The sequence below is a fragment of the Sapajus apella genome, unplaced genomic scaffold (genome assembly GCF_009761245.1).
Source record: "Sapajus apella isolate SASKATOON/1434 unplaced genomic scaffold, GSC_monkey_1.0 scaffold23, whole genome shotgun sequence".
NCBI lineage: Eukaryota > Metazoa > Chordata > Mammalia > Primates > Cebidae > Sapajus > Sapajus apella.
The window spans coordinates 3795604-3808799 of record NW_022436963.1 but is presented as its reverse complement, the minus strand read 5'-3'; the positions used below and the strand labels follow the sequence as shown (position 1 = coordinate 3808799).

General features: G+C 45.0%; 1 protein-coding gene across 1 annotated transcript in view; it reads left to right on the top strand.

The window, feature by feature from the left end:
- Positions 1-5080: 5080 nt before the first annotated feature.
- WDR82 (WD repeat domain 82) overlaps positions 5081-13196 on the top strand; it is a 24694-nt gene continuing 16578 nt past the window's right edge. Inside the window, exons 1-2 of the mRNA XM_032290087.1 lie at positions 5081-5537; positions 12225-12322. Of these exons, the coding sequence (XP_032145978.1) occupies positions 5377-5537; positions 12225-12322 (259 nt within the window). The 5' untranslated portion in view covers positions 5081-5376. The remainder of the gene's footprint in view (positions 5538-12224; positions 12323-13196) is intronic.

Sequence of the window (13196 nt, the reverse complement as noted above, 5' to 3'; positions counted from 1 at the left end):
CCTGAGTAGCTGGGATTACAGGCACGCGCCACCATGCCCAGCTAATTTTTTGTATTTTTAGTAGAGACGGGGTTTCACCGTGTTGACCAGGATGGTCTCGATCTCTTGACCTCGTGATCCACCCGCCTCGGCCTCCCAAAGTGCTGGGATTACAGGCTTGAGCCACCGCGCCCGGCCAAAAAAAACTCTTTTTAACAACCTGTGAGGTAACCACTTCGCGGTGCTGGGACTCTGACAGCTCACCAGGCATTTTGTGTTCCAGTGTTCTGCTTTTCTTCTTTGGCAATTAAGCACGCACACACAGACACACACACACATACAACACAACTGTCCCAAAGAAGAGAGTCACTTGATTCTAGTTATTCCAAGGGCTTGTGTAAGACATTAGTCAATCTCTAGAGAAGCCCTGATGCTGGGCACTGGAGTTCAGAAATTTACCTCAAAGAATTAGAATTCATAAGGAGCTCTCTGCTTTGGAAAGAGGATACATTGTTTAGGACAGTTTCCATTTTAAATTGTGTAGCATGAAGTATAAAAATTTAATAAATGGGCCAATCAAGTATCTGGAATCCTTTGGATAAATTCATTTATTCAGTTAGTACATACTGAGCTCTGGCTGGGCTCTGGACAAAATGGGAAGCAAAATTACTTTACAACCATATAATAGAATAGAATGTAGCCTTTCAAAATGATTATATATATATATTGACCTGGAATATGTTCAAAGTGTTGAAATGGGTAAAGTTATAAACAATATACTATGAACCCATTAAAAATATATTTCAGGGATTGGCTGGGTGTGGTGGCTCACGCCTGTGATCCCAGCACTTTGGGAGGCCAGCCAAGGTAGGCAAATCCCCTGAGGTCAGGAGTTCAAGACCAGTCTGGACAACATGACAAAACCTCATCTGTACTAAAAATACAAAAATTAGCCAGGCGTGGTGGAGGGTGCCTGTAATCCCAGCTACTCAGGAGGCTAAAACAGGAGAATCACTTGAACCCAGGAGACAGAGGTTGCAGTGAGTCGAGAGCACACCACTGTACTCCAGCCTGGGTGACAGAGCGAGACTCTGTCTCAAAAAAAAAAAAAAAAAAATCTATATATATATATGGAGAGAGAGAGAGGGAGTTCATAGAAAATTTCAGAAAGGTTCTACATCAAACTGGTAAAGTTTATGTTATATATATTTCACTATAATGAAAGAATGTAACAGTGGCTATCTCTGGATGCTGTATTTTTATTATTTATTTGTATTTTTTAGTTTTTTGGCAATGAATATGTTACAATTAAAAGAATGACTACAAATAAAAGGAAATATAAAAAATTAAGTCTGATGCTTTTTTTCAAGGCCATTTGATTCATTCCTAACTGAAGCTTTCTCTTCATCCACCCATCCACTGGAGCCGGCTTTCTGGGTCACTTTTTAACGTGCATCCTTTAAGGCAACCACGATGTTGGGCTGCAAACCAGGAGAGCCCCACTATAATAGGGTAGGGAGCCAGGCTAGGAATAGGAAACAGTAAGAATATGAAACAGGATGAGCACCTGAGGACCCTCTTAAAAATGCAAAAAAAAAAAAAAAAAAAAAAAGGCTTTTTACATTCCAAAAATGATGCAGAAAGTCAAGTCTCAGGAGGAAGGTTTGGTCTTAACAGTGAAATCTGGAAAAGATACAGGGAGTACAATACTTGAACGATACCCTGCAAAGATTTCTTTTGGCTGGCAACATTCGGTAGATACAGCTGTTTTGGTGGTTATTTTTGTAGATTAACATGGACCAAAATATGGCATCATCTCACTGGGCGCGTTCACTTCCCAACAGTTCCAGAATGTGGCACTAGATCTGTGCTTGCTGCCTTCTAACTATTCAAAGCAGACTCTGTATCAGCCTTTCTAGCTTCTGAAATAAAGGCACAGGAATTATAGGGAAGCAAAGTGAATGATCTGGGCATGGAGGGCTTTTCTTCCATTGCTGTGCAGTTTGGAAAATTACCATCCATTCAGGTTTCACTCAAACCCGATTTTTCCAGACCCCAGAACAAATTGTAGCCAGAAGCTCTGTTCTTCGTCAGGAGGCAATTACACCTCAGACTTAGCCAGGATCTTGCCCTCTTCCCTTAGAGGACAACTTTTCTATGTATAGGTATCCTGGCTCTCCTTTTACCCAGGGGGTTGGGATACAGTCTCTAGTTCTCTAGAAAGACCCCAACTGTCCCAGGGTTTCCATTTTGTTTTTTTTACCATTGCACAGGTCTCTGGATATCAAACCTTCCTAATATCAGTGACTGAAATGTCTTACAGCCTTTCCTCATTTTTGTTTCTCTTTAGCTAAAGATAGCAAAAGTAAATAATCCCCATCTCCATTGTTGGAGATCCCAGGCAATTAACCTTTTGAGGAGCTTCACAGAAGTTAGAGAGCCCACATAGGTTGTCAGAGTTTAACCCCTTGCCCAGAAAGTTAAGGTTAGGAAGCTTGGTTCCTATTTTCTGTTCAAATACTGCTTTCCTTTGTTAGAGATAAACTTTCTTTTTTTTTTTTTTTTTGAGACGGAGTCTCACTCTGTCGCCCAGGCTGGAGTATAGTGGTGCGATCTTGGCTCACTGCAACCTCTGCCTCCCGAGTTTAAGCAATTCTCCTGCCTCAGCCTCCTGAGTAGCTGGGATTACAGGCATGTGCCACCACGTGCAGCTAATTTCTGTATTTTTAGTAGAAACGGGGTTTCACCATGTTGGTCAGGCTGGTCTCGAACTCCTGACCTCAGGTTATCCGCCCTCCTTGGCCTCCCAAAGTGCTGGGATTACATGAGTGAGCCACTGCACCCAGTGAGATTAACTTTAAGGCAAAGAATCACTTCTATGATAGAACCTTCAAAATAATCCTGTTGACTACAAACAGGATAGTGCAATTCATATATTCATATATACATATATATATATACTTTTTTTTTTTTTTTTTAAGACGGGGTTTCACCATGTTGGTCAGGCTGGTCTTGAACTCCCGACCTCAGGTGATCCGCCCGCCTTGGCCTCCAAAGTGCTTGGATTACAGGCATGAGCCACCACGCCCGGCCAGTGCAACTCATATATCTTGAATGTAGTGGTGACTGCATGACTGTAAATGGGTTTCAGAACATAAAACTAGCCACTAAAAAGGCTGATTTTTTTTTGGAGGCAGAGTCGGCTCTGTCGCCCAGGCTGGAGTACAGTGGCATGATCTCTGCTTACTGCAACCTCCACCTCCCGGGTTCAAGTGGCACGTGCCACCACACCTGGCTAATTTTTGAATTTTTAATAAAGACAGGGTTTTATGTTGGCCAGGATGATCTCGATCTCCTGACCTCGTGATCCGCCTGCCTCTGCCTCCCAAAGTGCTGGGACTACATGTGAGCCACCATGCCTGGCCTGCCTTTCTGATTTCTCATGCCTCAGCCACACCAACATGCCTGGCTAATTTGCTGTATTTTAGTAGAAACGGAGTTTCGTCATGTTGGCCAGGCTGGTCTCGAACTCCTTGAGCTCAAGTGATCATCCCTCCTCGGCCTCCCAAAGTGGTGGGTTTACCAGCATGAGCCACCTTGCCTGGCCTAAACAGGCTTGCCTTTTTTTTTTTTTTTAAAAACTGTACTTAAAAGTCCACCTAAATTAAGAACACACAATGGGCGGATCACCTGAGGTCAGGAGTTGGAGACCAGCCTGGCCAACATGGTGAAACCTCCGTCTCTACTAAAAATACAGAAATTAGCTGGGCGTGGTGGCAAGCGCCTGTAATCCTAGCTACTCAGGGGGCTGAGGCAGGAGACTCGCTTGAACCTAGCGGGGTGGTTGCAGTGAGCTGAGATCATGCCATGGCACTCCAGTCTGGGTGACAAGAGTGAGACTCCATCTCAAAAATCAAGAACACCAACAACAATCCGGTTTACTAACATGGAAAAATGTGTAAGATTTGACACTAAAAGGGGCAAGGGTTGCATCTATAAGGCTTATGTGCATATTTATGAAAAGAAGAAGGGATTCGGAATTTAAAACTGTATCCTCTGGCTGGGAGCAGTGGCTCATGCCTATAATTCCAGCACTTTGGGAGGCCCTGGAGGGCAGATCACCTTAGGTCGGGAGTTCGAGACCAGCCTGGCCAATGTGACAAAACCCCATCTCTACTAAAAATACAAAAATTAGCTGGGTGTGGTGGTGAGCGCCTGTAATCCCAGCTACTCAGGAGGCTGAGGCAGGAGAATCGCTTGTACCTGGGAGGCAGAGGTTGCAGTGAGCCGAGATCTTGCCACTGCACTCGCCTGGGGGACAGAGTAAGACTCGTCTCAAAAAGAAAAAAAAAAGTTATGAAGCCGGGCGCAGTGGTTCATGCCTGTAATCCCAGCACTTTGGGAGGCTGAGGCTGTTGGATTACCTGAGGTCAGGAGTTCGAGACCAACCTGGCTGACAAGGTGAAATCCCATCTCTATTAAAAATAAAAAAATTAGCCGGGCATGGCGGCGCACGCCCATAGTCCCAGCTACTCGGGAGGCTGAGGCCAGAGAATTGCTTGAACCCCCGAGGCAGAGGTTGCAGTGAGCGGAGATCACGTCAATGCACTCCAGCCTAGGCGACAGTGCGAGACTCCATCTCATTAAAAAAAAAAAAAAAAAAAAGATGTGTGTAGTCTACTGTATATCACAGCCCAATAAAAACAGTAAAGAGGTGGAAGCTGTCTAAGCGGGCGCTGCAGTGGAGTAGCGGTCAAGCCCGCCTGCGAGCGGTTCACCTGATTCACCCCCAAAACCGGATCCAGCCGCGTTCCCGACCCCGCAGTACCCCTTCCGCGCGGCTTACGATTGGGACGCCTGTAGGGGACACCCGAGCCTTCGTAGAGGGGTGTTGCAATCCCGCGCAAGGGCCCCCAGCTCCCAGGCACTTGCCACCTTCCGACACCCTGGGGAAGGCCCTGCACGTCCCAGCCTTTCCCTCCCAGCAGGCCGCCGAGCCACTACACTTGGCCGCGGCAGCGCTGACGTCACCGCCCCGCCTCCCCGCCTCGCGCGGCTGTTCCCGCCCCGCCCCCTTTCCCGGCGTGCGCCGCGGCTAAAGCTCCTCGCCCTCGGCTTCTGCCTGTCGCCCCAAGATGGCGGACACAATGAGCCGGCTACGCGCTAGTTACCCCTGAGGTGGCTGTGAGGACCAACGATCGGCGAGGCTCCACAGTCCAGGCAGAAGACCGTCGTCCAAGCAGGAGGAAGGGGAGGAGGCGGCCCAACTGTCGGCCGACTTCCCGCTAGCCGCCGGCGCGGCGCCGGCCCCGCCTGGTTGGCCCCTCGGCAGCCCGCCCGCTCGCCGCCGGGCCCCGCCCCGGCCCTGCGCCGCCGCTGCCTTCCCCTGCCGCCGCCATGAAGCTGACCGACAGCGTGCTGCGGAGCTTCCGCGTCGCTAAGGTGTTCCGCGAAAACTCGGACAAGATTAACTGCTTCGATTTCAGCCCCAACGGCGAGACGGTCATCTCGAGCAGCGACGACGACTCCATCGTGCTCTATGACTGCCAGGAGGGCAAGTGAGTGAGGCGGAGGCCCTGGGCCCGGGTCTCAGTCCCTCCCTCCCTCCGGTGGCCCAGCACTGGCCCCCTCGGCCCGCCCTCCGTCCCGACTTCAGCCCCCGGCCTATTTTGCACGCGTTCCTGCCGGGGCCACCTCCACCCCGTAGCCGTCCAGGAGACCTTTTATTTTTTCTTGTTCTAAAAAAAAAAATTGCGATAGTCATAATTATGGCATTATTATTTGTATGTCTAAGGTCTCCTTAGAGCGCCATGCATCGCTTGCCAAACCCCACCTTGACCTTGACCTTTAAACGCCCGGTCCGCCCACCCCGGGCCCAGCAGGTAGCGTTTTCAGCTCCTCAGGCTCTCTAAGGTGCTGGTCATCTCCGGCCTCGACGCAGGACTGCAGGGGCTGCTCTCCTGCCTCCTTCGGCAGCTCTCTCTTCTGCCCTCTCTGCTGTGACCTCGATTCCTCCCTGGCACTCCGCCCATCCCCTGCCCCTCAGCTTCTCGCGACCTTTCTGCCGTCAGGCCGCGTGGTTTGCAGTTCTTAGCTGTCAGGATTTATTTGTTGTGCTTCTTTGAGCCCCCTTGCTTTTTCTTCATGTTCCTAGGCTTTCTCTTACTCCGTCAGAATCGGTGCCCACGTTCATAAGTGAACTTCTCAGCAACAACTAAAACTTCCTTTTTGCCACACACAAACACGAACTTTGCCGTCCCATCCTGACCTGAATGTGAGCTTCCGTTAAAACAAAGCAAGCATCGTGGAACAATTTTGGGTTTCCTTTCATCCTTTTTTTAGAAATTATTATTACACATGTTGGTCCACTTTGAATTCCAATTCTGACCATGAGAGTTCTATGTTGCTGCAAGTCATCTGGAGACCCCACCACACCTGCATCTTTTCGCAAAACCTAAGCACAGCACTTTGCCTTTTTCCCTGGGAGGTCCTTGGCAGCCCCCTCACTGCATGCCTGTGGACTTGCAGCTCCTTGGAGCCAAAACTAGCTTAGATTAAATTCGTTTTACCCTCAGTCCCCTTCCCCAAGAAGGCTTGCTGATGTTTGGTTTAAATGGGTGGTCCCTGGTTTTGTCCGACTTGATTTTGTTACTTAGTAACACATCTTGTTTTTTTGAGATCTTGGGTTTTTCTCTACCTTCTCCAGCTGTTTATTTTGCCTTTTTTTTTTTTTTTTTTTTTTTTAACTGGTGTCTTTCTTTTGGAACGTGTCTTTTCATTTGTGAATTGATTATCTGAGGTAACACTAGTTTGGACTGAGCTATAGTGGTATCCCCTCCCCCCCCAGTTTTTTCCCACTGGGGCTGTGAGAAAATATTATGTAACTCGGTCTAGATCTGCCTGCAGTATGTGGCAGGGTGGTCTGCAGTGGTGGTCTTAAGGAAGAGGAAATTGTTAGCTGGGCAAATAGTTTGAGTCAGTGTTACTCATTTAGTAGATAGATTTCTGTCCTGGTCTGGTCACTTGAATCAGTTTAGAAGAGGAAGTAACATTTAAAGGTATGGTAGTAGCGCTGGAGTTGTAGAGTCCTGGAGGAATAATTTGAAGCTGGCTTGCATGAAACGTTTAGTGCTTATGCACAGATTAGAACCTCTTCCTAGAATGTGAGGATGGAGATATATATCCTCATTTAAAGAAAATGAAGGTTGTGATAACATTTCTTTGCAATTTGTCCCCAAATTTGGCATAATTTCTATTTGGGAAGTATAACCTTGACATGAGTCCGGCCTTTTTTTTTGAGACAGTGTCCCCCTGTCGCCCAGGCTGGAGTACAGTGGCACGATCTTGGCTCACTGAAACTATCGCCTACCGGAGTCAGGCGATTCTCCTGCCTCAGCCTCCTGAGTAGCTGGGATTACAGGCACCCACCACCGTGGCCTGCTAATTTTTGTATTTTTAGTAGAGATGGGTTTCACCTCATTGGCCAGGCTGGTCTTGAACTCCTGACCTCAGGTGATCCACCCTCCTCAGCCTCCCAAAGTGCTGGGATTACAGGCATGAGCCACTGTACCTGGCCAAGTCCTGTCTTGTTAAAAGTAAAATGCCAATTTTGTGACATCAGGCAGTTTATTCACTCAGGTAGCATTTTTATGTAATTACAAACTTATAGAAAGTTGCAACAGTGTTTCAGAGAACTACCATATGATTCAATAACTGGTTACATTTTCTGCATTTGCTTCATTACTGTATGTAAATATTTATATATATTGTGTGCCTCCCCCCAAGCCCTAGAGTTGGAAGTATCAAGCCCCTTTATCCCTAAACACTTCAACATGGATTTTCTTTCCTTCTTATTTTTTCCTGAAACGGAGTCTCACTCTGTGACCCAGGCTGGAGTGCGGTGGCACAATCTCGGCTCACTGCAACCTCCACCTCCCAGGTTCAAGCGATTCTTCTGCCTCAGCCTCCTGGGTAGCTGGGATTATAGCACACCCAGCTAATTTTTGTGTTTTTAGTATAAAGAGAGGGTTTCACCATGTTGGTCAGGCTGGTCTCGAACTCGTGACCTCATGATCTGCCTGCCTCTGCCTCTGAAAGTGCTGGGATTACAGGCATGAGCCACTGCACCCAGCTCAACATGGATTTTCTAAGCACAAAGACATTCTTACATAACCAGAGCACAATTTTCCAAATATAGAAAATTTAGTATTGATACAATACTACAGGGCATGCTCTTTTGAGTTTTCTCTGGTCAGTTGTCACCTTGTTTCATTATGGTCTGTGGTGAAGGAGTGGCCTAGTAGTTAGGAGAGAACTAGGTTCTAGTTTTGCTTGTGACTGGGTATGTGACATTGGTCAAATCACTTCTCTGGATATTAGACAACCTCTTTAGCTTCCATTCTAGGCAGTAATGTGATGAAAAATTTTGTCACTAGTATAGGTCAAACCAATCTCAGAAGAAAAGAAGTATTTCCTTAGAAGGCATAGTATTGTATCTTTTTTTTTTTTTTGAGATGGAGTTTTGCTCTTATCGCCCAGGCTGGAGTGCATTGGTGCGATCTCAGCTCACTGCAACCTCCACCTCCCTGGTTCAAACAATTCTCCTGCCTCGGCCTCCTGAGTAGCTGGGATTACAGGCATGCACCACTATGCCTGGCTAATTTTGTATTTTTAATAGAGATGGGGTTTCTCCATGTTGGTCAGGCTAATTTCGAACTACCGACCTCAGTGATCGGTCCTCCTTGGCCTCCCAAAGTGCTGGGATTACAGGCGTGAGCCACCCCGCCTGGCCAACATAGTATCTTTATTAGATGACATTGATGTTAGGATTTGGGAGTTTGAAAATGGCTAAAGCAAGGTTTTGTATGCTTAGTATTTTCTAATTTAATGGTCATTTAAATTTTCTTTATAATGGAGTTCACGCATTGAGTGATATTTCAGCTTGGAAGAATATAAAGGATGTTTGTGGTAGGTGAAGCAAATTACTCAAAGTGAAAACTTGGTATTATTTTCCTTGTTGATGCTTGATCACTACAATTATAGTTTGAGGAAGGAAGCTTACCAAAATATTTGAAAAACGTTGTACATGTACTTTGTGAGAACCACAGATGGATGCAGTACAATATAATCTTGCTTTCAGTTAGGAAATGAGGCCGGGTGAGGTGGCTCACACCTGTAATCCCAGCACTTTTGGAGGCCAAGGTGGGTGGATCACCTGGGTCAGGAGTTCAAAACTAGCTTGACCAATGTGGTGAAACCCTGGCTCTACAAAAATTGCTGAGTGTGGTGGCGGGCACCTGAAATTGCAGCTACTCAGGAGGCTGAGGCAGCAGTTTCTTGAACTGGGGGGCAGAGGTTGCGGTGAGCCAAGATTGGGCCACTGCATTCAATCCAGGGGAACAGAGTGAGACTCTGTGTCAAAAAGATAAAAATAAAATTAGGAAATGAAATGAGGTAATAGATTTCTGTTATTAGAAAAAAAAAACTCACGTTAGTGTTTTTGATAAATTTGAGACAAAGAGGCCAGATCTAACTGGAACCAGAAATTTTCCTTACACTATTCCCTTTTAACTCATCAGGTTAGAGTTTGCTCTTCATGTTGTCCTTTTTTTTTCTTTAAGATGCTCTTCTTGCCCAGGCCGAAATACAATGGTGCTATCTAGGCTCACTGCAACCTCCACCTCCCAGATTCAAGCAATTCTCCTACCTCAGCTTCCCAAGTAACTGGAATTACAGGTGCCCACCATCACTCTTGGCCATTTTTTTTAATTTTTAGTAGAGATGGGATTTCACCATGTCGGCCAGGCTGGTCTCAAACTCCTGACCTCAGATGATCCAGCCACCTCAGCCTCCCAAAGTGCTGAGATTACAGGTGTGAGCCACTGAGTCCGACCAGGTTCTGTCTTTACAACTGTAGATGGGATGAAGTAACTGGTATAAACTACTTCCCCTGGTAGAAGCAAAGTCAGCTATCTAGAGAGTAAGTATACAGCCACACACGCAGCCTCCCTCACTGGTTACCACACAGTAACCCCACATCACAACCCCAGAGAGTGGACTTGGCAAAATAGCCTTTGCTGATCTTTTTAGTAGTGAAGTATTACATTAGTAAAGGTAAGAATGTGGAAAATCCAGTGCATTTGTAGTGAGAAATCTTTTGGAAATGGATTTCATATAGGGAAGCCCTTGGCCTCACTTTAATAAAAATTGAAAGTGCAAACAATTGACTTAAAGACTGCTTGAGTCATGTGATAGTTTAGCATCTAGAGTCTGAGAGGATTTTACATTGAGAGGGTCAACTTTCCTTTTCATAAATTGGAACTCTTGGTAAACATTGGTACAGGATTTATGAAATCCTTCTAAAGACCTAAATGTAGGACATTATGTTAAAGGCTTTCCTGTTTTCTCAATTGGTGCATATTGGAGAGTTGTTTTAGCATTTGAATCTAGATTTATGTAGATATTTAGGTCTCAAATTTTTCTTTTTCTTTTTTTTTTTTCTTTTTTGAGACAGAGTCTCGCTCTGTCACCCATGCTGGAGTGAAGTGGCGTGATCTCAGCTCACTGAAACCTCCACCTCCCAGGTTCAGGTGCTTCTTGTGTCTCACCCTCCCAAGTAGCTGAGACTACAGGCACGTGCTACCACACCCAGCTAATGTTTGTATTTTTAGTACAGATGGGATTTCACCATGTTGGCCAGGTTCGTCTTGAACTCCTGACCTCAGATCATCCACCCATCTCGGCCTCCCAAAGTGCTGGGATTACAGGTGTGAGCCACTGTACCTGGCCTCAGATTTTTCTAACTTAAGCAGTATGTATTAAAGTTTTTGGTTACAGGTTCTGCTGAGATCGGTTTTAGCCTTGCTCTTCCAGGTTCTGTAGAGGGAGACATTTTTAAGGAGCTTCAACAAATGGAGACTGGTAACCTCTAACTTGGAAATGTGTGATTTTTTTTTTTTTGAGGCGGGGTCTCACTGTCGCCCAGGCTGTATTGCAGTGGCGTGATCTCAGCTCTCTGCAACCTCTGCCTCCTGGGTTCAAGCAATTCTCCTGCCTCAGCCTCTCCAGTAACTGGGATTACAAGTGTGCACCACCACACTCTGCTAATTTTTGTATTTTTAGTAGAGATGGGGTTTCACCATGTTGGCCCAGCTTGACTCAAACTCACTACTACAGGTGATCTGCCTGGCTTGGCCTCCCAAAGTGCTGGGATTACAGGTGTGAGCCACTACCATCCAGCTAGAAATGTATGATTTTACATTAAAGTAAAAACAAAGGAACTATTTAGCTGGTTTTGCTAGAGAAAGTTAGGCTTGCCTTCTAAAAGGCTCAACAAGTGCTTTTGACCTGTAGGATAGGAAGGATGGTTATAACCTGCAAGAGCAGGTTACACTGGCAAAGGCAAGCAGTTTTGCATCTGGTTTCAGTTTTGAGAAATGACTGCCATCTTGAAAAACATAAATAAAAGCTTCTTTCTAAATGGATGTCTTAAGAAAAGGTTGGCCTCTTGGGTTTGACATATTCTCATAGCCCTCTTTGTTGTAAGTTAGGACTTGTTTTGTGTGCCTTTTTTCCCAAGCAGATGTACAGCCATGCATCACTTAACGATGAGGATCATTACGTGATGTTTTTGTTGCGCCAGCATCAGAGTGTACTTATGCAAACCTGAATGGTGTAACCTATACACACCTAGGCTACATGGTATGACCCATTGCTCCTAGGCTACAAACCTGTACAGAATGCTACAGTACTAAATACTGTAGGCAATTGTAATAAACTGTTAACTGTTTGTGTATCTAAACATAGAGAAGGTACAGTAAAAATAAAGAGTATAAGGGATTTTTAAAATGATACATTTGTTGTATAGGGCAGCTCCATTATAATCTTATAAGACCATTATCCCATGTGCTGACCGTTGATCAAAATGGCGTTACATGGCACATGACTGTATTTTTTCTCAAAGCTTACTTTTGAACACTGTAGTAAAGACTGAATTGAATCCCCAGATTTACTTGTACTTCATACCTAACCTTGCTATTAGGTGTTCTGAAGTAAAAGGCTTCTTCAGGCGGCTGTTGCTTGAGTGTTGTTTTTTCCCTTTTGGAAGAAATTGTTTCTTTCCAGTGTTAGAACTTACCAGAAATGCTCACCTTTGCCACATCATTCAAGCTCTTCTCTTTATATGGAGATCCCAGATTTTGATGATGGAGAATTTTCATGATTTTCTGTCTCTATTTCCTTATCAGACCAAAGAGAACCCTGTACAGTAAGAAATATGGTGTGGACCTCATCAGATACACTCATGCGGCAAACACAGTTGTTTACAGCTCTAACAAAATTGACGGTAAGCAAGCCTCCTTTTTAGAAAGTTAAGGTCATAGTTTCCTTAGTTAAATAGTTTATGTAATCTTTGTGATTACTTCTGTTTTGACTATAGTTACTTTAGTTTAAATATTTTCATATAATGTTAGTAATGCTAATTACATTGTTTTGACTGAGGAAATGCTGGAAGCAAGCCATTAGCACTTTTGAAGGACTTGGGACTGAGTGTGAAAGTCTCTAGTTTAGAGTGGGGAGTGGAAAAAGGAAGCAACTAATTGTATTTATGATTTATACTTCCTGAAACTTCAAAGAACACTTTTAAAGCTGGGCGTGGCTTGTACCCATAATCCTAGCACTTTGGGAGGCTTTGGCAGGTGGATCACTTGAGGTCAGGAGTTTAAGACCAACCTGGCCAATATGATGAAACCCTGTCTCTACTAAAAATACAAAATTAGCCAGTTGCAGTGGTGTGCGCCTGTAATCCCAGCTACTCGGGAGGCTGAGGCAGGAGAATTGCTTGAACCTAGGAGGCAGAGGTTGTGGTGAGCCAAGATTGCACTACTGAACTCCTGCCTGGGCAATAGAGTGAGACTCTATTGCTCTGTATCAGAGCAACGACCAGCAAGTGATAAATAACAGGACTTTTTCTTTCAGAATGATACAGATTTGAGAAATGTTTCACAAATGCTTGAACTATGATAGTTCCCTTAAAGGAAGTTAAAACTATTTTTGGTATTTTCCCAACCTTACTCATCTCTGATTCCAGGGACATTTTTTGATCTGAAGAGTAAATAGTTATTTTTAGAAATTGAATGTGTTTCTTTCTATAATAAAGAATCTCTCTTTTTACCTGGATTTCTCCTTTTCTTTCTTTCTTTTTTTTTTTTTTTTTTTTT